Below are 26,498 nucleotides of genomic sequence, written 5' to 3' on the forward strand. Positions count from 1 at the left end.
ATTTTGATGACTTTTAGACAGTATTTCCTTAATTTCAGTAATTATGATGATGTGTTGAGACCGTTTAGAATTTTTAGTCGCGAAATAGCTGCGCTTTCTTTGACTAGGAAGTTGTGGTCGTGACAGAGTGGTATCAGAGCACTTTTCTTTCGCTCTGACCCAAGAACCTCCTTTCTAAGCCTCAGTCCAGAACAGTAGCACTAGGCTAGAAAGTGAACAGAATGATCAGTACAAGATCCCAACACCTCAGCTCGACACGATCAACTGCACCAGAAACAGGGGTCGACGCCCGCTCGTCCAGAAAAGAGAATTCTGAAGAAAGAAAATATTTTTTCATTTTGAGAAAGAAAATGAAATTTTCTAAGTTTTTCCAGAAAAAGAAAATAATTTTCACAGCCCTCATGGGAACGAAAATGTTTATTTGAAATGCTTGCAAGATGCAACGTGATAGCTGATACTTTGCATGAGATATGCTTACTGTATCTGTGTTTTATGAGCTTGACATGAATGTATAGATGTCATGGGGACTATGTATGTGAACCTAGAGTGCTTTAGAGAAGTACCTTAGGTGAGACATGCAGAATCAAGTATTAGCAGATTGAGAACTTGTTACCGCCTTCCACGGCGACGAGACCAACTGAACTCATCAGTTAGGGAGAACCCCTAATTCCACAGAATTTCAAAAAAAAAAAAAAAAAAAAAAAAAAAAAAATCAATCAACAACGAACCAGAAAGTATCGTTGCAATATCAATAGACAGCAAAGAAAGGAAGTCCATTCCTTTGAGCATACAGATAGTACATATATAGATATATGTGTATACCAGCCGGTTATGAGACATAGCCACAGACAAATCTAGTACGACCTCTTCGAGAGACAACGACTCAGTTCATACCATCTTTTACAGCTTTTCGCATACTTGTATATGCATACTTTCAGTTACGAGCCGTTTTGAGGGCTTTTCTTCTTTTATGTAGAGATGGCACGACAGCGTTTTACCCACCGACGCCCACTCCGGACAGGTGCTGATCCAGATGCGGTGGTACGTTACTACAGGACGTACCGGCGTTGCCACGGGGACACTCTCGCCGAATTCGTCGCCCATTATGGTAAGCTATGGGAGGAGGCGAATTGGCATGGGGTGAAACCCTACGAGGGCATCATGAGACTGGTGGAGTTGTTCCCACCGGAGTGGCAGGGGTGGATGGCAACCACAGCCCAGTTGTACACTTCTTCGCGGCCTCCGACCTATGAGCCGATAGGAGACATGCCGGGTTTCTTGAGTGCAGTCTCGGCAGGGTGTTTCCACTTTGGGAACGGGCCCCCGCCAGACATGCAGGCCCCGGGGAGTGAGCGGTTCCGTAGCCTGCCACCTTTGGCCCTGATGCGGGCGGCAGACGGGGTATTTGAGGAGGGACAGTCGTCCCGAGTTCCCGGCCGTCGCAGGAGTAGGGCAGAGATAGGAGATGTGTCGGAGTCCAGCGACGAGTTTGAGCCGATGGAGAGTGGCACAGGAGGTGGAGAGAGCAACGAGGATCCAGAGGAGGAGGATCCAGAGGAGGAGGATCCAGAGGAGGAGGATCCAGAGGAGGAGGATCCAGAGGAGGAGGATCCCGAGGAGGACATAGTAGGGGACGATGATGATGACGAGGAGCCGCAGATTGGCAGTCTCACGGACCAGATAGTGGGGGTCAACCCTCCACAGCCCCTCGAGCCACCACCAGAGATTCCTCCACCACCCATGGAGCCATTTCCCGAGGAGTTGGAGCAGCCCCTCCACCCAATAGATGAGGCGTTCTACAAGGGGCTATACTACTACGCCAAGCATGTGGACAAGGATTTCGTCTCCGACCTCGACGTACCAGTGGCGCCTTGCATGGCCCCAGAGATCCCGCAGCCGGTCGTCGCCTCCGAGGGCGAGGAGGAGGTATGGTCACCTATAGAGATGCCCCTCCCTGGGACGAGCCACGACGACCCGATGTGGATCGACAGTGACTTGGAGTAGGGGTCGGTCAGACGGGTCATAGCCGTGCTAGCGTAGTAGATTAGTTTCCTTTCTTTTGTAGAACTTCGATGATGTCATATGTAAAAGATATTAAGACCTCGCGAGAGGCAATTTTCCACTCTATGATGAATGCATATGACGTTGCACAAATTATGGCTCCTATTGATTTATTTTAAGTATATGCATGAAAGAAAATGCATAAGATATGAAATGAATCCTAAAGAGATACACACTTTGTTATTGAAGAAAGTGAATAACTAGTACTAACATCACTTTATAAACAGAATGCCTCCCAGAAGACAAGCAGGCAGGCCGAGAAGGTACGCGCAAGTACCAGAGCAGATACCTAGGAGAGACCAGGCTGGGGGAGCAGGAGCACAACCGCCACCTCCTCCACCACCGCCTCCTGCAGTGCCGGAGAGGCGAGTGGAAGAAACATTTCTCAAACAGAACCCACCTGTGTTCAATGGTCTGGGGAATCCTGCTGCAGCAGAGACCTGGGTGCGTGCGATCGAGCGCATCTTTGATTTTCTTCGGTGCACCGACAGAGAGCGACTCTCATGTGTGAAGTTTCAGCTGGTTGAGTCCGCCGACTTCTGGTGGGAAGCTAGGCGAAAGGTTATGACTCGCGAACAGTTGGAGCACCTGACCTGGGAGGAGTTTAAGAATGAGCTGTACGGCAAGTACATCCCCAAGAGCTACCGCAAGGCCAAAGAGGTGGAGTTTTACAGTTTGAAACAGGGAAAGATGACAGTGACCGAGTACGATAGGTTATTCTGTGACATGTCACGCTATGCGCCTGAACTAGTAGACACGGACGAGAAAATGGCCGAAAAGTTTTGTACTGGCCTGAGATCGGAAATAAGAATGGCTCTGGCCAGTCATGGAGGTCTGTCTTATGTCGAGTCATTGGGCCGGGCCCTGGACATTGAGGCAGCTATGCCCAAAGAGAGGCCGACGACACATGTCACCACTGCTCCACCGCCGCCACAGCAGCGGTTCCCTCGAGAAAAGAGGAAAAGGGAAGGAGACCGAGTCCCGACTGATGCTAAGCAACCACAGTTTGCCCCTAAGCCACAGCAGAACCGTTGGTACCAAACTGCCCCGACTCCAGCTGCGGAGCGCGGAGCCCAGGCACCTCTATGTGCGAGATGCTCGAAGAGACATGACGGCGAGTGTAAGGCCGGGACTGGTGGATGTTTCCACTGCGGGCAGAAGGGACATTTTGCCAGAAACTGCCCGAGCAAGGCGACTGGAACGGGAGGACAGCGTCCGCAACTGCGGGCACTCCAGGTTGAACCAAGGAGAGAGAAGGCGATGCTCCCTGCACCACGTCCTCAGCGACAGCTACGCCCGAGACTTCCCCCACAGGCAAGAGCCTTCGCACTGCAGCAGAAGCAGGCCAGGGCCGAGGAAGGGAAACGGGAGCAAGGCAATTTGGCAGGTATGGGAACTCTCCTCAACGTACCAATCGCCCTTTTGTTTGATACCGGTGCATCACACTCCTTTATATCAACATCTTGTGTGGATACTTTGAACTTGCCTACGGACGTGATGGAACATAGTATGAGGGTGTCCTCACCCGTAGGAGGCCTGATAGATATCACACGAACGTGCTCAAACATAAAATTTTCCATGGGAAACCTGAACCTAGTAGCTCATAACTTACATGTGATGTTGATGTGGAGCGTCGACATTATACTAGGAATGGATTGGTTAGCCGAGAACTACGCCACAATCCGTTGTAAGGAGAGACAGATAGCGCTACAATACCCTGGGACAGAACCCGTAATGTTTCATGGGATCTCCATGAGGAAACGAAAATCGATTATTTCTGCCCTGCAAGCAACAACCATGATGAGGAAAGGATGCCCTGCATACCTCGTCTTTTTGAACGAAGAAGAGAAAAAGGACAAGAAAATTTAGGACGTGGCAATAGTACGAGAATATCCTGATGTATTCCCAGAAAAGCTACCAGGCTTGCCACCAAACAGGCAATTGGAGTTCAGCATCGATCTGGAACCAGGATCAGCTCCAATATCAAAGGCGCCTTACAGAATGGCACCAAGGGAGTTAGAGGAACTCAAAATGCAATTACAAGAACTACTAGACCTGGGCTTCATTCGACCCAGTGTGTCGCCGTGGGGCGCACCAGTACTTTTTGTAAAGAAGAAAGATGGCACCTTAAGGATGTGTATCGACTATCGAGAGCTGAACAAAATAACCCTCAAGAACAAGTATCCTTTACCGAGAATCGACGACCTCTTCGATCAGCTGCAAGGAGCTGGAGTGTTCTCGAAGATGGATTTGAGATCGGGTTATCACCAGTTGAGAGTTCGACAAGACGATATACCAAAGACTGCGTTCCGCACCAGATATGGCCATTATGAATTTACGGTAATGCCTTTTGGGCTTACCAATGCTCCAGCTGTGTTCATGGACCTAATGAACCGCGTGTTCCACCCGTACCTGGACAAGTTCGTTCTGGTCTTCATAGATGATGTGCTCATCTATTCGAAGAACGAAAAGGAACACGAGGAACATTTGAGAGCCACCTTGGAAACGTTAAGAGCCGAGAAACTCTATGCTAAGTTCAGCAAGTGTGAGTTCTGGCTCAATGAAGTGAATTTCCTTGGACACATAGTGACAGCAGAAGGGATCCGAGTAGACCCCGCTAAAGTTGAAGCCGTGCAACGTTGGCAGTCACCAGCAACGCCCAATGAAATTCGAAGTTTCCTAGGACTGGCAGGATACTACCGAAGATTCATTGAGGGGTTTTCTAAAATAGCAAGGCCGATGACTCAACAACTCAAGAAAGGAGTTAAAGTCAACTGGACCCCAGAATGTGAAGCAAGTTTCCAATTGCTTAAGGAAAAGTTGACCACAGCGCCGGTGCTAGCCGTACCAGAGGCGGGAGTCGACTATGTGGTGTATACAGATGCATCGAAGGTCGGACTCGGGTGCGTGCTGATGCAGAGGGGTAAGGTGATAGCATATGCGTCACGCCAATTGAGGCCGCACGAGTTGAACTATCCGACGCACGATCTGGAATTAGCAGCAGTGGTCCATGCGCTGAAGATTTGGAGACATCACCTCTACGGAGTTCGGTGTGAGATCTTCACAGATCATAAGAGTCTCAAATACTTTTTCGAACAGAAAGATCTGAATATGAGACAGCGCAGATGGCTGGAACTAGTCAAGGACTACGACTGTGGTATAAACTACCACCCAGGCAAAGCCAATGTAGTAGCAGATGCTTTGACCAGAAAGACAGCGCCTCAAGCAGCTGTTTTCCTCACACAAGAGGAAGAGCTTATCCGGGAATTCGCCAAGATGCGGCTGGAAATAGTAAGAGCCCCGGAGACAGTGGACAGCAGAATATCCACCTTGGTCATAGAACCAGATTTAAGAGCCAGAATTGTGGAAGCCCAGAGAGACGATGACGCTCTAGAAAAGATCCGTCTCAGAGTAAGGACGGGAAAAGGGGAATACTACCACGAAGAGGCGGATAATGCTCTCACTTTCAAAGGGAGATTATGCGTACCCAATAAGGAGACACTCAGAAATGAGATCATGAGTGAAGCTCATGAGACACCCTATACTGCCCATCCTGGAAGTACGAACATGTATCAGGACTTGAAGAAGCAATTTTGGTGGGATGGCATGAAGAGAAGCATAGCGTCATTTGTGGAAAAATGCCTGGCTTGTCAGCAAGTGAAAGCTTTGCATCAACGACCCTATGGAAAGTTGCAGCCTCTCGAGATTCCAGAATGGAAATGGGAGCATATAGCAATGGATTTTGTGACAGGATTGCCAAAATCACAACGGGGAAACACGGCCATCTGGGTTGTAATCGATCGCCTCACCAAAAGTGCTCATTTCATACCAATTCGTATCACATACGAGACAGCAACCGAGAAGAGTCAGCCTCTTGTCCCTGCCAGAAAACAACAAGATAAACAAGAGGTTACATAAGACACTAAAGCTTTTAGTTGGCAAAGTAAGCAAGGATAAGGAACAAACCTACTTTGAGCTTTGAAGACCAAAACTTACCGAAAAAAAAAAGAAAGGTAAGAGGTTGCTTTATCCCTGCACTCCACGGCTCACACCAGCCAAACGAGCAGCCACCAAGCACGGCAGTTCGGCACCGAGTTCGGCAGTTCGCCACCAAGCACGGCAGTTCGGCACCGAGCTCGGCAGTTCGCCACCAAGCACGGCAGTTCGGCACCGAGTTCGGCAGTTCGCCACCAAGCACGGCAGTTCGGCACCGAGCTCGGCAGTTCGGCACCAAGCTCGGCAACTCCGTGATCTGGAGAGAAAGATCAAAACATGAAGAAGAGCTCGGCTGTTATGACAACTCGTTTCAACAGCCGTTAGATCTCCTCAATCGTTTACAGAGACAACAAGAGAAGTGTATTAAGAAAGGGAAGGGGAAACAATACCTTGCAGAAATGTGAGTGAGTGTTGGACCGAAAGAAGCAAACTCCAGCCAGCAGGCTCCCCTCCAGCTAATACTCTGCAAAGCTGCAGGTAACAGCCCTTGCTTTCCCTACCCAAACCGGTTATAGTCCGGAAATCAGCCCCCACAGTGCCACCTCTAGTGTGCACCTGCAAAAGAAGACAAATTCATGAATGAATCAGAGTACAAGGCAGCACAAAACACCAAAATCAGTTAAAGAATGCTGCAAGGTCAGCCAAGTACCTCAGTCATTGTGCAGCTTTCAGTTACAAGCTGTGCATAAATATGCCAATCTCCTCCTCAGTTCCATCCCCCACCACACAACAAACTAGTTACTAAACGGAGCAGCAAACGGAGGAGCAAGAGAGGTCAAGACCAAGGAAGGGAGTAGCTTAGCAAGTTCAGCGGAGTTACAAGGGAAAGGTAACACCCATCAGCTTAAATCTCAAGTTTAATGGCATCATTCGAGCATGATAGAAACAAAACATGGAAACGATTTATGATAACATGAGAATCTGAGAAATCAGTAAACCTCCCTTGCACATACCCCAGCCTCATTAGGATGCATGTCTAGGGTAGTGTAGCACTTTTGAGACTGGAGGAAAGGAACCATGGAATGGTGTCTTCCACACAGAATCAGTCACATAGAAGCACAACCACATTGCTTTTCAAACGCGAACTAGGACTAGACTATGACAAGAGAAAGAAGATAACTAGTAGGAACTTAGCTTCGGCGAGGCGACTGCCTGATTAAACGGCGCACTGCTACGAGGGTCTCCGCAGCGGCAGAACCGCCGTCTGCGTGTCACCCCTAAGCCGAGGGGTCCAGCGTCGCCGAAGGGAGGAAGATGGAGGCGACGGCAGCGTGGACCGAGGGATGCCGCTGAAGGACGGAGAATACGACGTCTTCCCTCCACGGGTGACCCCTCCGCGAACAAAACGTCGTCAAGATTGCCCGTACAAGGTTATGCCTCAAAGGGGGAAGAGATGGTGGGTAGTGGGTCGCCGGTTAGACAGCGACGAGTCCTCCACCTCCCCAGGTTTCCGAATTTTAGACCCCTTCTTGCCGAGTAGGAGACAGAGGGTGGGAGCGGTCGTGCGATGCGGAGAGGAACGGAATAGAAATGGGCTGACTCCGGTTCCTCACACGCCGGCGAGGAGCGCTGAAGGTGGCGGGGTGCGAAATCGCCGAGAGGAAGGAGAGAAAGGGGGCTAGGGTTCCTCATTTTCAATTTGGGGATTTTTTGAGAAATGAGAGAGAGATAGTGACGATGGTTGGTGAAGGGGGTATTTGGGCCTTTTCCACTATTCATCACTTGGGCCTGGAATTAATTAAGCTGGGCCAGATTAAATGAGAAGAAGAAAAGAATTGGGCCAATTAGTTAAGCTGGACCGAAAATGCTTAATGAAATAATACCTTGGCCCAGATTAAGTAAACTCCTTGCTGGACTTAAGAAATTAGTTCTCGGTTTAATACTTTTAGTGAAGAGCCTCTTTTCAAGTATAATGGAAATTATTTCCTAAGCCACGGAAGAAAAGAACTTATAAGCCGTGAGTGAAATAAAGGCCAGTGAATAATTAAGGCGGACTATAATAGTCACAGAAAGTATTTCTTAAATACTTAAGATAATCCGAGAATTCTAATACCGAACGGGTCAGCCGGTTACAGAACAAATTAAATCACCGATTTAAAGATTTAAGACTTCTAATTTTAGAAGGCAGAAATTAAAATAATAAGCACACGCTTAGGCATGCATTCATGCAAGATTTTTGAGGTCTAATTTAAATATATTAATTTTGTAAAGGAACGTCGTCGTTCGACGCATAATCTCAGAACAGGGGAAAGCACCTATTTTGCAAGAGTTAAGCAATTGAGGTGTGGGCTTCTTTCCTTTTTATTTACAGAACTCTATGAGAATAAGTGTGAACGTTTGAATGAATTGTCATGCCATGTTTTATTTTGTGATTGCCATTCATGGTTAAAACGAATTCGGGTCCCAGTAGGTCAGTAAATCCTACTCGGACTAGTGTACACATAGGGACCGTGAGCTAGCGCAAGGTTGGCCGGTTCGTGGGTCGTGAGCTAGCGCCAGGTTGGCCGACCCAGTGATCGTGGAATGTGGCCACATTCCCGATTCACACAGCTTGACATGGTATATCATCAGAAAGTTAAAAGACTGCAGTCTATTTCAGAAAGAAATAACAGATTTTAGTGACCGGGACTTGTTTTCAGAAAAACCCCGCGTTTACTCAGCTTGGCAGACAATTAAAAGAAAAACAGTTTTCGGCATAAGCCACTGAGTATATCAAGTACTCAGCCCTGCATATTGTTTTCCTAAATGTGCAGGTTGATCGATCGAGGCAGAGGAGGTGTTGGGACTGAAGATGAAATAAAAGAAGGGTAGCTAGTGTAGTATGTCTCCATACATGTTATACTTGTCTTGGAACTCTTCCGCTGCATAGACCTAGCTTTGTCTCAGTAAAGACAATGTCCCCCTTTTCACTCTGATGTAATAATTTGCTATTTTGATGACTTTTAGACAGTATTTCCTTAATTTCAGTAATTATGATGATGTGTTGAGACCGTTTAGAATTTTTAGTCGCGAAATAGCTGCGCTTTCTTTGACTAGGAAGTTGTGGTCGTGACAGTGCTCCATTTATCTTCGAAAGAAAAGTATTTAGAGAGAGAGATACTCGTTAATACAAGTGGGGCGAATGAAATGAAATTCAACGAGCCGTATTTATAGAATTTTCAAAAAAAAAATTAATAAAATAATTGGGACGTCCGCGCGGACGTCCGTGGGGTCAACGCAATGGCGGACGTCCCGGGAACGCCGCGGAACTCCGGTGTCCACAGCGGACGTCTGTATCCGCGTCATCTTTGCACAATGACGGACATCCCGCGCGGACGTCCGGCACGCCGAGACGGGCATCATTGCGGATGCTCTAAATTAGGTTCACATCATACAATTTAAATATTCGCTCCAATCTTACATATAGCAATGAACTGCGAAACAATAACATATGTAAAAATTAATAATGTGATTTATACTCACCTTATTACTAATAATGTAACTGATCTCCTACTTCTACTTTTTGAACTTACAATTCTCAATCATGTAATTCTGCTTTGCATCTCTCGTATTCTTCACTAACTTCACTAAAACTTTTCTATTTTAATTCTGCTAGAATACCCACTTCTAATAGCTTTAGCATCATGCATTTTTTACAAAAAATATGAAAGCTTCCTCCTTCAAAATCCTACCAAAGTTAAATTTTCTATTAGTGATACTATGACTATACACATTGTCTAACCAAAATACACATAGCATAAGCGAAGCTCACTCACAATTTTACATGTACTAGTTGTTACACGTCATATACGAAGCAAAAGTAAATATCCTCCAAGTAAAATGTTGTAAACCTCAAAGATGTACACGTGTATGCATATATATATATATATATATGGGAGCATTATTCTCCTATTCATCCCTTAGATCCTTTATTCTTCTTAATATGGGTCGTTAGATCTCATTCATCAACGGTCCAGGTGATCTGCATTATTACACTATAATGGTGCATTATTAGTCGGTGTGCATTATTCAATTGAAAATCTGCATTATTACACTATAATGGTGCATTATTAGTCGGTGTGCATTATTCAACTGAAAATCTGCATTATTAAATGACACGTGGCACCAATCTAACCGTCGGATGACAAAATCGTAGGGCTGAGATTAAAAAGAACAAAGAACAAAAGATACAAAAAGGAAATGAATACATCTATATATATATATATATATATATATATATGCTAAAATCTATTATGTATTTTATTATTTTTGTTAGCTACTTATATTTCAATGCTTTGAAATCTTATTTGCATGGTTAAGTGTATGCATAAATATAAGTGTAGGCACACAAGTATTATATTGTAACTATACATATTCAAATTTGGACATTTCTAGACTTAAAGTACCGTTTTTTTTACAATACTGCCTATAATATCAATGATAACATAATGGCAATAAAATAGTGTATGTTTTAGGTTAGGGATATTGCATGAAGAAGGATTCAAGAACATCAAAGCTACAAGTATTCAGCTTTTGGGGTGAGCTAGGTTAGGGATATTGCATGGCAATACTATATTGATATTTTGATCCAAAACCCTAAATTTATAGTTTTTTATTTTTTTAAAAATTTAAATAATAATAAAATGAAATTACACATGACAATTTATACATCATTAGATTTCTAAAATCCTATGGTCTAAAATTAGTTGTAGTTAACAATTAAGGAGTGAGTTAGCAATTGATCACACACCTATAAATTAATGTATTAATAAATCGTATATCTTAAAGCGTATTTTGGAGTATTTTATTCGTCCATTGTATGAACGTGTACATATATAGCATGAGAGGGAAATAACCAAAACTAAAATAAAAATTGAAGTGAAAAGGCCTATTGGGCTTACTTCTTGGGCTTACTTCTGTGATGAAGGTTGGAGTCCTATAATGAAAGCCCAAGAGCAATAACAGGTGACTTGTAAATTTGATATAGAATTTACTTAATGTATTTATCTTGATTGTAAATCCTATATCAAATTCTAATATTGACATCAAATCCAATTTATTGATGATAAATATTTATAGACTGTATTTATTAATTAAATGACATTTTGATTAATCTATAATTTATGAAGTGGAAATACATGACACTCTCACTGAATAACAACCAATAAACTGACGCATGTAGTTTAAGTGTTTAACTAATGTAATTATATCAAATGGAGTACGAAATTGTTAATTGTTATCGTTTTGTAATTAGGATTACAATTGCCATTACGAGGCCTGTAAAATTATAAACCCTATTTACCTCGATGATCGCAAAATATATTCTTCTTATCATTATTTCGTTGGTCAATATCATAAAGCATGCAGTCATTCAAAGATAAAGCAATCACATATTTATACTAGTGTTTTATGAAAGTTACTCAGAAATCAATAAAGTAAAGAAGGTACTTGTCTATGTGTTCTTAATTACGGAATAAAATATGATTATAAATTATAGTAGTAATATACTAGTACTATTTTGAAGAGGAACGCTAAATATAGTTTTCCATTTATCCTTGTTTGTAGTCAAAGTGATGGAGCCACGTCGAGAGAGAGAGAGAGAGATGATTTGGCATTTTCTATATTTCCATATAATCCTGCACCATACATATAAACTAAGTTATGCCAGTCTATCAAGGTGGCGTTCGGTTGCCATGACTAATATCATAAGACTATCCATCTAGGATTAAGTTGTGGAATTATTTTAGTTGGAGAGGGAAGACTATGACTAATTATCATGAGACTATCCATCTATGATTAAGTTGAAGGGTTCAATCTTATGAACCAAACATGATACATATTTAATCATGAGATTTAATCTTGCCAACCGAACACCCCACAAAAGTACTTTCAAGAATCGAGCTTTCCTCATAAATATGATTCTTCCCTCATAACATAATTCGAATGTAGTAACTTAGTTGATAAAGATGAATCAACACCTTTTTCATTTCACGCGTATTCAACAGGCGTCATTCAAAACGAAATTTTTTTTGAGTCATTCAAATATGATATACCAGATAACCCAAACACCACCCAAATTTGCAAGCTATGGCATATCTAGAATTTTCGATTTGTTTATGTGAATAACAGTTTAGTTGATAAGACGTTTCTCCTCCAATAGATCGAAGGTTCGAGTCATCATGAAAGTAGATAGAAAACAAACTATCATCAACATCCTTTCTTTCTTTTTCTCATGCTATCTCAAGTAACGTCTCACTATATTTGACTTTTAATTAGTTTAGGGAATACATAATTAGATATAAATAAATAGTACTCCTAGTACTTAATAATTGATACTAAAAAAATGAGGATACAATTGTACTCTCTAATTGTTCCCAATCACTACTTGCGAGTGGCAAACATAAGAGAAAAAACAAGAAAGAAACACCACATAGGTTTTAAATACCCCAGATAAGACAACATATACACCATTAAAGAAAGAGGAAAATGGAAAAGGAGGTATATCCATGAAAGTAATAGAAAATACCTTTAAGCAAACAAGATCAATAAATTGGACAGACCCCAAGATTTCAAAATAGCACAATCATGGCACTTAGTAACGAAAATGAAACAAAAATTACCTAGGAAGTCCAGCAGCATAGAATGCACCATATTGCTAAAGTATTCACCCCTGAAATCGATTCTGCTGCGCATAAAAGAAACGACAATCGCGCTATAATAAACAAAACTACATAGTTTAACACAATTAGGAACTCAAAAGGGATTGTTAATTTAGTATTTTGTGAAATCTTTTGTCCCTGTCCCCAGAAGAAATGCAGCACACACACTCATTGCACCAAAACACCTATAAAAGAGAGTGTCCTGAGTAGGTAAAAACAGATATCAAAGGCATGGAGGGAGATGGGCTGAGAGCAAAAAGTTTCAGGGACGAAGACTACAACACAAGAAGGGTGTTCCTGAGGAGTTATCCGCTTCACTGGGGCACGGAATCTGAGGCTGAAGAAAGCGTTGAAGCAGCAGCAACTAAGCACAGCAAAGAAGAACCTGCAAAAGTCACAAAAAGAATAAACAGGAAAAAACCAATTAAGAAGATAGTCCTTGCAGCGGTCCGATGGGGAGAGGAGAGGATTCTAGTATTCAGAAGGTTCAAGCATAAGATCACTATTTATGTTGTTAATTGTGTGCCTGTCAATTCAAAGTACCTGCTGTACTGATATCAGTTAAATGAATCTTTTGCTGAAATAGCTGATGTTTTTACATATGATCTTGAGCCTTGTGTACTTGCATATATAGAGTGCTAATCTTTACAGAACACGTCCAAATATATCAACTTGCAAGGAGTCATCCCTTGTCTGGAGCTCATTCTATAAAAAAAACAAGCACTTCTAAACCAGAAGTTGCAAGTATCATTGTATGTATTCTCATCACACAGGGAACTATAATAATTGATGGACTGTGTGCACTTACTCATATGAGAAACAGCCAACCTTATGAATTAGAGGAGGATGACAATCAGGTCTATGCCCAACAAATCAACTTAGGCAAAAATATATAAACAACAAGCCCATGTAGTTATATAAAGTTTCAATCGTTAACCATTCTAAGAATGATTTTAAAGGAGCTGGATGGCGAGGATGGGAAGGAATGGAACTCTCGATTACTATTCATACTGTAAAGATGGTTAAATGAACTTCCAATTTCCTCTGCAAACCAAGGTGTAGGCTAACCACAGGCAATTAACACCATGATGTTCCCACAAAACATTGCGCATCATGCTGGCTGATATTTTTTTAAGTACCCAATAAACTCAAATCACGCAAAAAAAAGAAGAAGCATTTACTCTTAGAAAAGTACAGTTTTGGAAGAAACGCCAGAAAAAAGTACTATGCTGCATCTTCCATTCAATTATCATACAAATAGTATCATGATCCAACTCAAAGTAGTAGAAAATACACCATCCAGAACCAAAAATTCCAAGGCGAATCTCAAACCATTCAGCTACATGATAGAATCAGTAATAATGTTTAACATACAGTGATGTCTGTTTAGAAGAAAATTATTGAAACTCCCATTGCAAAGCTCCCCACGGCTACCCAAGGACTGAGTCTCTCACCTGTAAATAGGATCAATTATCGCTTGTTCAGAGCCCAAGTACATTTGAGCCTTTGACAAGCATCGATAAAATCTCAAGTTATGAACCATAGTTATTAACCTAATAATAGACCAGCTAGTGGAATTTGTTAGTTCAGCAGAGTATAACTTTCACCGGTAATAATTAAAAAATAGAATATGATTTTTAGAATCAAACTATTACTCCTATTATATTAGTTTCACACTAGATATACCCTCACAAAGACATTACATCCCTCAGAAACCAATATTCTCAAATGATCCATGGTCTTGGGTAAATAAGAAAGCAAATGCTGGGCTTTTGTGCTTAAAACTTGTAGTGGCATTATCGATTTTATAAAAATTTCAGTCCGAGTGCTTTTCCACAACACGCTTTTCTGAATAAACGAGTCCTACAACTCAATCAGCATTGGAAATTATTATTAGAGGATACCTATTCTAGCAGCTTTCCAGAAAACGCCTCGAAACCTGCCATAACAACAAAATATCAGAATGGAAGTAGCATCATGTTTTCAGAGACATGACATATAACCAGCCCAGATAGCCAATTAAAAAGTATGATGGCATAAAGTTCCAAAAGATGGTGGACCGGATTTAAAACAATACATTTTCAATTTTCTCACTCGCCATTTGATTGTAGAGATAACAAGCATTTATCTGGAGTCTAGTCTAGAACACCAAAGCCAAAATAACTTTTGCACAGAAATGGCAATAAGCACCGAGGAGCAGTCACATAGCAACAATAAAATCAAGATTTCAAGTTTCTAAACCCTGCTGCAGCAATTGGCCTATCATTACATGTGACAAGTTGCTATTGTGTGAAGGTGGATAAATAAATAAGAGCAGCTAACTGGACCAAGTCCAATGGAAACGGCTTACCATTTTATTTGAAACTAGCAGTGAACGTGAAAAAAACTTACCCAGTTCTCTGTTCAAGAAGTGCAGGAAACTGCATCTTCACATATGTGCAGGAACAGATGCCTAACAATACTACTGTCAGGAATGAATGGAAATTGAAGAGAGCTGACTGAAAATTCATTAAGCATAACATCAGAACCAATATTTATGTAGCTATGAGAATGCAAACAAGAGTGGTACACAAATATCATATCGTCTTCCAGAAATAAGAAACTCACCATGTTTGAACTATCCTTGCTGAGTTATTTCTCTGCCACCCAGTATATCTAAGGATGTATAAGACACTCACTGACATAAAGAAATTTCAAAAGGCACACATCAATAACTAAATAAGAACAAATATGAATATGATATACAATAATTTAGATTTCTAATTCTTAAAGAATCACTAAACAAGTCTGCATATCTCAAATGTTTCATCTGTTGAAAATAAGCATCAATTCGAAATTAAAAATTGGATGTCATTGAAATCATAAATGCGTCCCTTAATTTGTACACGTACATATATATGCAAATCATAAACTATAAAGCAACGCTTGCTGATACAAGAAACAATGTGATTGAACACTGACATATATCATGGCAATGAGTAAACAGAATAAGAACATTCCAATAAGCGCACCATATATAAGTAAAATCTCAGCAAATGGGGATAATATATATAGATCACACGGCACAACTGTTAAACAGGGAATGAGATACGCAATCAAATTCTAATAAGCAAACTACTAATACAATTGATCAGCACTAGATGCACTTTACCACCAAGGATTTAATTCAAATTTATTAGAGCGCAGGCCGAAAATATCATATCTTCAAATCAAATATTGACAGAAGGAGAAAAGATCTTAAAGCTATTTGGGGGAGGGGGGGAGAAGATTACCAAATTCTAAAATTTATGAATAGTTAAAATAGATACAAGTTCGTAACAATATTCAGATTGAAATCACTCCAATTCTCCAAATTTGAGCTGAAGACGAAAATCTGACGCTTGCTTCCGAGCTAAGCACTGGAGACGGGTTGTGTGTGTTGTGTGTGTGTGAGAGAGAGAGACGAGAGGGTGTAGATCTACCGAATTAGGTCTTGCCACGTCAACAGAGCGTAATTTTTATTCTGGTTGGCGGCGCAGCCGAGTATAAACTCGCTGGCCCAAATATCCCATTTCGGGCCTTGGTGGAAATCCGGGTTGTATCTCTAATCTCTCGGTGTGGGCATAGCTCAAATTGGGCAAAGCATTTTCCAAAAACAAATACATAAATAAAAAAGAAGAATAATTACGTGGACCAATGAACGTGAAGAAGCCGTGATTGGCCGGTCGTTTGTGGCTTATCCATACCATTTCCATTTCCATTTCCATATTGATCACATGACAAATTTTAGGAATTAATTTCCATATTGATCACATGACAAATTTTAGGAATTAATCCTAGTTTGATTTCAGTATTTCAGTACGACTTTTCAATAATTAGTGGGAGAATTCTATAATTTGATAATGATAATTGATGGTTGGGCGAATTTTTGATAGTGATGAATGCAGGAAAATACAGATCACGACACAGAGATTTACGTGGTTCGATTTACTGAGGTAAATCTACGTCCACGGGAAGAAAGGAGGGCAAGATTGTATTGCTTGATCTGGTTTTCCAGCTTACAAATACAGACTTGCTATATGATATTTTATGTCTAGAGAAGCCCTCTTCTATCTGATCTAAGTTCTATTTATACATTGAACTAAGATCGTGGCTTGCATCACCACTAACTAGGTCGTGGCTTGCATCACCACTAACTAAGTAGTGGATGTCGTGGAGGTCATGAGATCCTGCATGGGTCCACTATCTCTTTGTTTGGTCCGCTATCCTGCATGAGTTGACACCACTAAATAGATCATGTAGTGGAGGTCGTGGAGGTTCTGCATGAGTCCACTATCTCCCAGTTCGGTCGAATACTGAGACCGAACTTCTGAACTATTGCCGAGCAGCTTTTGCCGATCTGAGAGTAGAGCTTGATTGGTCGGCTTTTACCGAGCTGTAGGCTGGAGCCGGACTCTTTGGTAATGCCGAACTGATTGGTTGGCTTTTACCGAGCTGTAGGCTGGGGCCGAACTCTTTGGTAATGCCGAACTGATACTCTTCCTTGGGCTTTGGGCTGATGGGCCGTCACTGCTATTGGGCTTGTTTAGTACGTACCCCATCACTACCCCCCCCCCGAAAAGCGAAGTGAATCACTTCGGCGAAGCGAGTCACTTCGGCATTCTGGATAAAGGTACGGGGGAGGCTGACGTCAGGGGACGTGCCTTGCGCGTGACTGCATTAAATGCGACAGTAAAATCCGGCCGTTGAATCCTGAAAAGGTGGGATTCGAAACGGTGCGATGATTTTGAAATCTTCTCCGAATCTGATAAATACGTCCTTTCTTCATCATTTGATCACTTTTGCTATTGCTTCTTCTGCATTCTCTCTCTTTTGCGAAAAAATTTCCTTCCGCTTTCAAGAATTTCTTCAGAATTTTTTCAGACTTTCAAAGAGTAAGAACCATGTCTTCTTCTTCTTCTTCTGAGTCAGGTAGCGGTAGGAAAGGGGGTAAGGGGTCTTCTAGCCGGAAAGAATCCGGGGAGAAGACCGTAGAGTATTTTCACAGCATCTTGAGTAAGGATACTGTGATATCCTTACACGAAAAATATTTTTTTCCTGGGGGGAAGGTTGCGATTCCCGACGACCTTCATAGGGCTGACTCGCCGCCGGAGGGTTACGCCACCGTTTATGAAGCCAGCTTGGAATGCGGGCTTCGTTTCCCTCTTCCCCCTGCCTTTGTAGAGCTGCTAGATTTTTTTCAACTCCCTTTAGGTCAGGTGACTCCGAACTCTTGGAGGCACTTATCGGCCTTTGCTGCCGAACTGCGTAGGCTAGATAAGGATCTGTCTCTGAGGGCAATCCTTAATTTCTTCCAGTTTAAGAGGAAGGGATCTTGGTTTTACTTGATCCCTTTACAGCCCTTTAGGGCCTTCTGCAAAACCAAATGGCCGAAATGGCAAAATCGCTTCTTTTTTTATAATAGGACTTCGGCTTCGGACTTTTCCTGGAGAGGGCCGAAGTCCGTTATTCCTCATCCTCGGGTAGAACCGTTGGACGAGCTCGAGGCCGAGCTCAATAAGATTCCCATGATTAGGAAGCAGTACTCGGAGTCTGAGCTCGTCAAGGGCGACTTCGTGTTCGACTCCTCGTCTTCGGACGAAGAGACTGAGGGTGAGGATTTCTTTTTTATGCATTACTGCCTTGACGACGAAAACTAACCTTGTTTTCTTGCTTTTTGGCAGTGAACTTGCTAAACAAGATTAGCCGCAAATCCTCCGAGCTTAAGAGGCCGGAGAAAGAGAAGGCTACCAGCTCGGCGCCTGATGCCGAGAAGAATCCGAAGAGGCAAAAGACCTCTTCTTCGGATCCAAAAAAGCCGGAGTCGACTTCGGCAAAGGGGAAGGGGAAGACCCAGAAGCCCCCAAGAGCGCCAGAGAAAGACGTGGTCTTGGCGCCTCCTTCGGAACATATCTGTGAGCCATTTTTATGGCCCACAGATTTTGCCGAGGTGAATTCTCTTCTTGATTTTCTGGCCTTGCTTTTTTCCTGTATTTTTTTGGTGGCCCCTGTTGACTCTTTCCTTTTTCCATTTTCAGAGGAACGATATGCTCTCCAAGCTCGTCGCCGTTGAACTCTCCAAAGCGTCCAACGATTATGCTGAGATGCAGAGGAAGTTGGCGGCTGCTCGTCACCAGGCCGAACAGGCTAAGGCAGACTTTGAAAAGGCCAGAGCTGCTAGGATCTCGGCCCAGGATGAAGCCCAGTTTGCCAAAAACCAGCTCGTCATCCAGCGAGAGCAGACGAAACGGAGGGATGCTGCCGCCGTGGTTGCCCAAGGGGAGGTTCTCCGTGCTTTTGCGGAGAAACTCTTTCTGAGCAATCAATTTTCGGCCTTTGTCGGTGATCTGCTGAAACTGATGACCGATAATGCCGAGCAGGGGCCCGAAGTCGTTCTGCCGCTGTACGGCCGAGAGATAGCAGCTCGTCTCCAGAGTCTGCCGCTCCTTGAGGAGCTTGCTTCGTCGTCGGTCCTGCTTTCTGCTGACCGAGTTCGTAGTTGCCGAGCGGACCGGGACGAGAATATGGAGGCTATCTTTGCCTCCTTAGGGTCAGTTTCACCCGCTCCAATTTTCCACGGAGAGGGTGAGACCGAGCAGCCTGATCAGCAGACCGGAGACAGGCAGGCCGAGCAAGAGGTGCTGCTGATCGGTGATGGGGGCACCGAGCAGGCTGGGAGGAGCAGGGAGGCCGAGGCTGAAGCTGAGGCAGACAAGGAGAAGGAAGCTGAACCTCACCGAGGAGCCGGAGACGAAGCTGGCGAAGTATGATTTCGTCTCCCTTCTCTTAGTTTAGTTTCTTCCTTCTTGTAAAATGGCCTTGAAGCCCTCGTGTAAAAAATTTTTTCTTATGAATGAAAAAATTCTTCTTTCTGCACTTGTGTCTTCGTATAGCTTTTCGTACTCTCTTTTACTCCTGTTGTGGTTTACTACCTGCTCAGTAAACTGAAATGCCAAACTGACATAGATTCCACAAGGAATGCCTACAAGTAGATGATCTCAATGATCTACTTGTCATTTCGGCATTCCAAAATGGAATCCTGCCCGGAGCTCTCTACAGAAAGCTCGTGGAATGCAGTCCGCAAACAGCTCAACAGATGTGCGACATTGCGGACCAGTTCTCCCGTGCCGATGAGGCAGACCGTCGCAAACGGTCTTTAGACAGCTCATCCCGAGGAGACAGGAGGAAGCCCGATCACAGCGATCAGGGACAAACTCGCCGAACTCCTTTTGGCGATCAGGGACATCCTCGCCGAACTCCTTTTGAAAGGATTCAAAGGACTCCGGTGCAAGACCGATTGGGGCCACGTCTCAATCCTGAGAAGCCGCCCGCTCAGTTCGTACCATTGAACAAGTCAAGAGCGGAAATTTTCGAACTGCATTCCGATATGTTCGAAAAACCAAAGCGGATGACGAAATCGGCCGCGCGTCGACCTCAGGATCAATATTGCTCCTTCCATCAAGACCACGGTCACGATACCGAGGAGTGCCGACATTTGGCTGCAGGTATTGATGCTCTTGTGAAAGCAGGGACATTAAAAAAATACCAAAGCAAGCAGCCGAAAAAGAACAAAAAGCAGAGAGGTGCGAACTGCGCTCCTCAGGATCCGAAAAGGCAACAGGATCCCGAAGACGATGACGAGCAGCAATATGATGGAGTAATCCTGACTATTGATGCTCTCCCTGCCGGGAAGACTAAATCGTCCCTGAAGTCAGAGCGCAGAGGCTTCAATCGAGAGGAGCCAACGCATAAAAGGTTGAAGCAGGACGAAGTGATTACATTTTCAGATGCAGATCCCGTCCCGGCCATCTCTCCTCATCAAGACGCTATTGTCATCCAAGCCGGAGTGGCAAACAAACTGATCCACAGAGTGTTTGTGGATACAGGAGCGTCAGTCAGCATTCTTTTTAAAGAATGTTTCGATAAACTAGAAGTGGATCCAGCTCGGCTTAGTCCGGCACCACTTCCTCTGAAAAGTTTCGCCCAGGAGGACACCCGCCCTGAAGGTATTATCAGCCTTCCGATCACGGTGGGAAAAGCGCCTACAAGCTCCAGTACGATGATCGAGTTCTTTGTGGTAAAAGCTCGGTCTCCGTACAACATTATCCTGGGAAGAGACTGGCTCAACGCAGTTCGGGCCGTTTGCTCTACTTATCATCTCACCATCAAGCTCCCCACTAAAGGGGGGATAGCGGTCATCCGAGGTGATCAAAAGAGAGCAAAAGAGTGTCTGCAGATTGCGCTTAAAAGTGCCGAGCAATCAGATCGGCATCATCAAGCATAGCAATCACAACAGCCGGAGTCAGAGGCAAGCGAAATGACCGAAGTCACACCAGAGCCGAACTCAATGACCGTTCAGTTATACGAAGATGATCCATCCAGAACGGTCAAGATCGGTTTCGCGGGAACGCCTCTACTCCGGGAAAAGACCATCCAGCTCCTCAAGGAGTACAAAGATGTCTTTGCATGGTCTCCGTTGGACATGACCGGAGTGCCCTCTGAGGTAATCACTCATCGGTTAAATATTGATCCATCAGTCCGGCCTATAAAACAGAAGCAAAGACTCTTTGCGGCAGAAAGAAATCAAGTCATCCATGACGAAGTCCGCCAATTACTGAAAGCGGATGTATTATTCGAGGTGAAATATCCCTCTTGGGTGGCCAATCCTGTGATGATCAAGAAAAAAGAAGGAGGATGGCGGATGTGCATAGATTTTACCGATCTAAACAAGCACTGTCCTAAAGATTGCTATCCCCTTCCGAACATAGACAAAAAAGTAGAAGCTTTGATCGGCTTCGAAATTTTCTGTTTTCTTGATTTATACAAAGGCTACCACCAAGTCTTAATGGATGAGAATGATGCTCCAAAAACGGCTTTCATTATTGACTTCGGCATCTTTGCTTATAAAAAGATGCCGTTCGGTTTAAAGAATGCCGGAGCCACATATCAAAGGATGGTAGATAAGCTTTTTCGGCATTTGATCGGAAAGGAGGTTGAAGTGTATGTTGACGACATAGTCGTTAAAAGCAGAAGCACTTCGGAGTACGAAGACAATCTCAAGTCCACTCTCGACGTGCTCCGAAAAGCCAACCTCAAACTCAATCCCCAAAAATGTACCTTTTTGGTAGATTCGGGAAAGTTTCTAGGTTGTTGGGTTTCAAAGGAAGGACTCAAGGCAAATCCGCTAAAAGTTCAAGTTGTTCAGAACATGGCAATGCCGAAGTCCATACATGATGTGCAAAGGCTAACTGGATGTCTAGCCGCACTGAATAGATTCCTTTCCCAAGCAGCCGAAAAGCAAATGCCATTCTTCAAAGTGTTAAAGAAGGCACCAAAGTTTGAGTGGGGAGTCGAGCAGAAAAAGGCTTTTGACGAGCTCAAAAGTTATTTAGCCGAGCTTCCTATTCTCTCTGCTCCAACAGATGCTGAAGTGATATTCTTATACTTAGCGGCATCGGATCAGACCATTAGCGCTGTGCTTGTACGAGAAGAAGGCCTAAAGCAGCTTCCCATCTAATTTACAAGCCGAGCATTAAGAGGTCCAGAAACAAGGTATCAACCTCTGGAAAAAATTGCTCTGGCATTAGTAAATGCAGCAAGGAGACTGCGGCCATATTTCTATGCTCACAAGGTATGCGTCTTAACCGATCTTCCACTTCGGCAAGTTTTGACCAAGCCAGAAGCATCAGGCAGAATCGCCAAATGGGCCATAGAGTTGGGAGAACACTCAATCGAATACCTACCTCGGAAAGCCATCAAGGGACAAGCCTTGGCAGATTTTCTTGCAGAAGCAAAGTTCGATCAAGCAATCCCTGTCATTGCCGAACAGAAAAATTCTACCAATGCCGAACTAGCACAGCCCCTGGAATCCGAAGTAGAGCCACCGGACTGCTGGAGCGGATTCGTAGATGGAGCTTCGAATAAAACGGGAAGTGGAGCTGGTATTTTACTTATCGCTCCCGACGGACACGAGGTAACTTACTCACTTCGGTTCTTATTCCCAACTACTAATAATGAAGCCGAATACGAAGCTCTCCTTGCCGGACTCAAGCTAGCGCAAAGTCTATTTATCAAGTCTCTCAAAATCCATTGTGATTCACAAGTCGTAGTGAATCACATGTTGGGTACAAGTGAAGCCCGTGATGAGAGGATGAGGAAATATTGGGACAAAGCGCAAAGCATTAGCCGAAGTTTCTCTTATTTTCGGATAATCCGCATTCCCAGAGCGGAAAACAGCCGAGCAGATATTTTAAGTAAGTTAGCCTCATATCCAAGTTCAAAGGTGGAGGAATTGATGCACAGAAGCATTGATGAAGCTGAGGTACTTTCAGTAGCCAGCTCGCCGAACTGGATGACGCCGATCTTACAGTATCTAGATCAAGGACAACTGCCCGAGGATAAGAGAGAAGCTCGGAAAATCACATGCCGAGCCCTTCGTTACGAACTTCATGGAGGAGTCCTATACAGAAAGTCCTACCTTCAGCCGTTATTGCGATGTGTAGGGCCAGAAGAGACGGACTACATCCTTAGAGAAGTTCATGAAGGATCTTGCGGTAGCCACATCGGAGCTAGAGCTTTAGCTAAAAAAGTTCTGAGATGGGGGTATTATTGGCCAACTTTGGTACAAGACGCAGTGCAGCTCGTCAAGACATGCACGAAGTGCCAAATCCATGCAAATATCCCAAAGATGCCGCAGACCGATCTATATGCTATGCAAAGCCCTTGGCCTTTTATGCAATGGGGCATAGACATAGTGGGACCACTACCACAAGCTCCTCGGCAAATGAAATTCCTTATCGTTGCCGTGGATTACTTTACAAAGTGGGTAGAAGCTGAACCATTAGCTACGATAACGAGCTCGAAGGCATTGGATTTCGTCTGGAAGAACATAGTGTGCCGATTTGGCTTACCCCACATCCTCATTTCGGATAACGGGACTCAGTTCACCGACAAGACATTCAAGAATTGGTGCCAAGAGCTGAATATTCAACAGCGGTTCACTTCGGTTTCCCACCCACAAGCAAACGGACAAACGGAGGTAACAAACCGTATCTTGGTGAAAGGGTTGAAAGCTCGGTTAGAACAAGCCAAAGGACAATGGGTAGAAAATCTCCCTCAAGTCCTATGGTCCTACCGAACTACACCCAAAGCTTCCAACGGTGAAACTCCGTACAGTCTGGTGTACGGCGCTGAAGCCGTGATTCCGGTTGAGATCGGCGTACCCAGTCCCCGAACTCTAAATTTCTCCTCAGAAATGAATGATGACGGACTGAGAGCCGAACTAGATCTGGCCGAAGAAAGAAGAGAATTGGCCTGCATAAAAACAGCCAAGTACAAGGAGCAAGTAGCCCGGTATTATAACCAAAGGGTGAAAAAGCTGCAATTTCAAGTGGGAGATCTTGTCTTGAGAAACAACGAAGTAAGCCGAGCAGAAAAGCTGGGCAAGCTCGAACCCACATGGGAAGGTCCATATCGGGTGTCAGAAGTCCTCGGCAAAGGGTCTTACAAATTGACTCACATGTCAGGAGAACAAGTACCCCGAACATGGCACATTTCCAACCTCAAGAAGTTCCATTTGTAAGAGACAGTCCGGTCAGTCCGTCTTGTGTCTAGTTCGGTCCTAGAGGTATGTGTTTTCTTTGTTTTTTTACTTTGTCTATGTGCTTTTTGTTTGTCTATGTGCGTCTCGTTCGTTTATGTGCGTCTTGCTTGTCTAGGTGTGTTTTGTCTGTCTATGTGCGTGTCGTCTCTTACAAATGTTACTGAGGTATCTTGTTCTTCAAAGGCTGATCCCCTTTTTAGAACATATATAAGCCAACGATTGTGAGTCCAAGCTTCTAAGGAGGATACAAGACCACAATTCAGCTTAAAAAACAAGCAGTTCGTCTGAAACGAACTGCAACAATAAGCCAACGATTGTGAGTCCAAGCTTCTAAGGAGGATACAAGACCACAATTCGGCTTAAGAAACAAGCAGTTCGTCTGAAACGAACTGCAACAAAGGGAAAGTCCGATCCACGCGATAAAACTCGCCGAATTAGGACAAGGGAAAGTCCGATCCAAGCGATAAAACTCGCCAAATTAGGACACAAGCTTAGTCCGGTCAAAGAAATTTACTTCATAAGACCAAAGACGAGTCCGGTCAAAGAAGTTTATTTCATAAGACCGAGGACCATGTCCGGTCAAAGAAGTTTACTTCATAAGACCGAGGACAAGTACGATGAAATTATTTCGCTGAGCTGTTAATACGCAGTGTTAGAAGCGAAATGAAAATTTCATTTATTAAATCTTGTTCGGCATACAACTCCGCTACCCTACAAAATGGCGTTACGCTATTACAAAGGACTATTCTACTGTCCAGGGTTGCTAAAGTTGAGCCACCTATTCACAAAATCCCCATGAAGCCGAGTTCGGGCGTTCCGGGCAGCTGAAGAATAAGCAGGTTGACGAGATGCTCTGATCGACCTGCCGCCTCTTCCCTGAGCCCGAGAAGCTCTAGCACCTCGGCGGCGAATAGTCTCTTCACGAATCATTTGCCGATCTTGCTCACTCATAGTCACCGCTCCTCCGACGTCCCCTGACGTCAGCCTCCCCCGTACCTTTATCCAGAATGCCGAAGTGACTCGCTTCGCCGAAGTGATTCACTTCGCTTTTCGGGGGGGGTAGTGATGGGGTACGTACTAAACAAGCCCAATAGCAGTGACGGCCCATCAGCCCAAAGCCCTAGGAAGAGTATCAGTTCGGCATTACCAAAGAGTTCGGCTCCAGCCTACAGCTCAGTAAAAGCCGACCAATCAAGCTCTACTCTCAGATCGGCAAAAGCTGCTCGGCAATAGTTCAGAAGTTCGGTCTCAGTATTCGACCGAACTGGGAGATAGTGGACTCATGCAGAACCTCCACGACCTCCACTACACGATCTATTTAGTGGTGTCAACTCATACAGGATAGCGGACCAAACAAAGAGATAGTGGACCCATGCAGGATCTCATGACCTCCACGACATCCACTACTTAGTTAGTGGTGATGCAAGCCACGACCTAGTTAGTGGTGATGCAAGCCACGATCTTAGTTCAATGTATAAATAGAACTTAGATCAGATAGAAGAAGTTCTCTAGAGATCAAATATCAAATAGCAAGTCTGTATTGTAAGCTGTAGAAAACAGATCAAGCAATACAACTCTGCCCTCTTTTCTTCCCGTGGACGTAGATTTACCTCAGTAAATCGAACCACGTAAATCTCTGAAAAAATTTCATCGTGCTCGTCCTCGGTCTTATGAAGTAAACTTCTTTGACCGGACTCGTCTTCGGTCTTATGAAGTAAGCTTCTTTGACCGGACTCGTCTTTGGTCTTGTGAAGTAAACTTCTTTGACCGGACTTGGTCCTCGGTCTTATGAAATAAACTTCTTTGACCGGACTCGTCTTTGGTCTTATGAAGTAAACTTCTTTGACCGGACTCGTCTTTGGTCTTATGAAGTAAATTTCTTTGACCGGACTAAGCTTGTGTCCTAATTTGGCGAGTTTTATCGCGTGGATCGGACTTTCCCTTGTCCTAATTCGGCGAGTTTTATCGCGTGGATCGGACTTTCCCTTTGTTGCAGTTCGTTTCAGACGGACTGCTTGTTTCTTAAGCTGAATTGTGGTCTTGTATCCTCCTTAGAAGCTTGGACTCACAATCGTTGGCTTATATATGTTCTAAAAAGGGGATCAGCCTTCGAAGAACAAGATACCTCAGTAACATTTGTAAGAGACGACACGCACATAGACAGACAAAACGCACATAGACAA

At 43.8% G+C, this 26,498-nt stretch overlaps 1 protein-coding gene across 6 annotated transcripts; it reads right to left on the minus strand.

The window, feature by feature from the left end:
* Positions 1-11,579: 11,579 nt before the first annotated feature.
* Positions 11,580-16,293, minus strand: LOC121809688 (protein kish). Of its 6 annotated transcripts, XR_006052295.1 has the most exons (7): positions 15,968-16,292; positions 15,303-15,372; positions 14,600-15,193; positions 14,070-14,149; positions 13,239-13,400; positions 12,657-13,080; positions 11,580-11,672 (listed from the first exon to the last, which is right to left on the minus strand). XR_006052295.1 is itself a non-coding variant. In XM_042210448.1 (3 exons), exons 1-3 carry the CDS (start codon positions 15,215-15,217, stop codon positions 14,082-14,084), a joined length of 234 nt encoding a protein of 77 aa, XP_042066382.1. In that variant the 5' UTR covers positions 15,218-15,296; the 3' UTR covers positions 13,914-14,081. The 6 variants fall into 6 exon arrangements, 1 of the variants encoding a protein (XP_042066382.1); XR_006052293.1 differs by lacking the exon at positions 11,580-11,672 and having other exon boundaries at positions 12,538-13,080; XR_006052296.1 differs by lacking the exons at positions 11,580-11,672; positions 13,239-13,400 and having other exon boundaries at positions 12,538-13,080.
* Positions 16,294-26,498: the final 10,205 nt, after the last annotated feature.

The sequence above is a fragment of the Salvia splendens genome, chromosome 1 (assembly GCF_004379255.2).
Source record: "Salvia splendens isolate huo1 chromosome 1, SspV2, whole genome shotgun sequence".
Classification (NCBI taxonomy): Eukaryota; Viridiplantae; Streptophyta; class Magnoliopsida; order Lamiales; family Lamiaceae; genus Salvia; species Salvia splendens.

Bases quoted from the DNA above. Each gene is read 5' to 3' on its own strand.
- LOC121809688 (XM_042210448.1), bottom strand. From the start codon at position 15,217: ATGTTATGCTTAATGAATTTTCAGTCAGCTCTCTTCAATTTCCATTCA. The intron at 14,635-15,086 runs GTAAGTTTTTTT...TTGTTATGGCAG, and splicing joins CTTCTTGAACAGAGAACTGG to GTTTCGAGGCGTTTTCTGGA. The intron at 14,150-14,599 runs GTATCCTCTAAT...TCCTATTTACAG, and splicing joins CTGGAAAGCTGCTAGAATAG to GTGAGAGACTCAGTCCTTGG.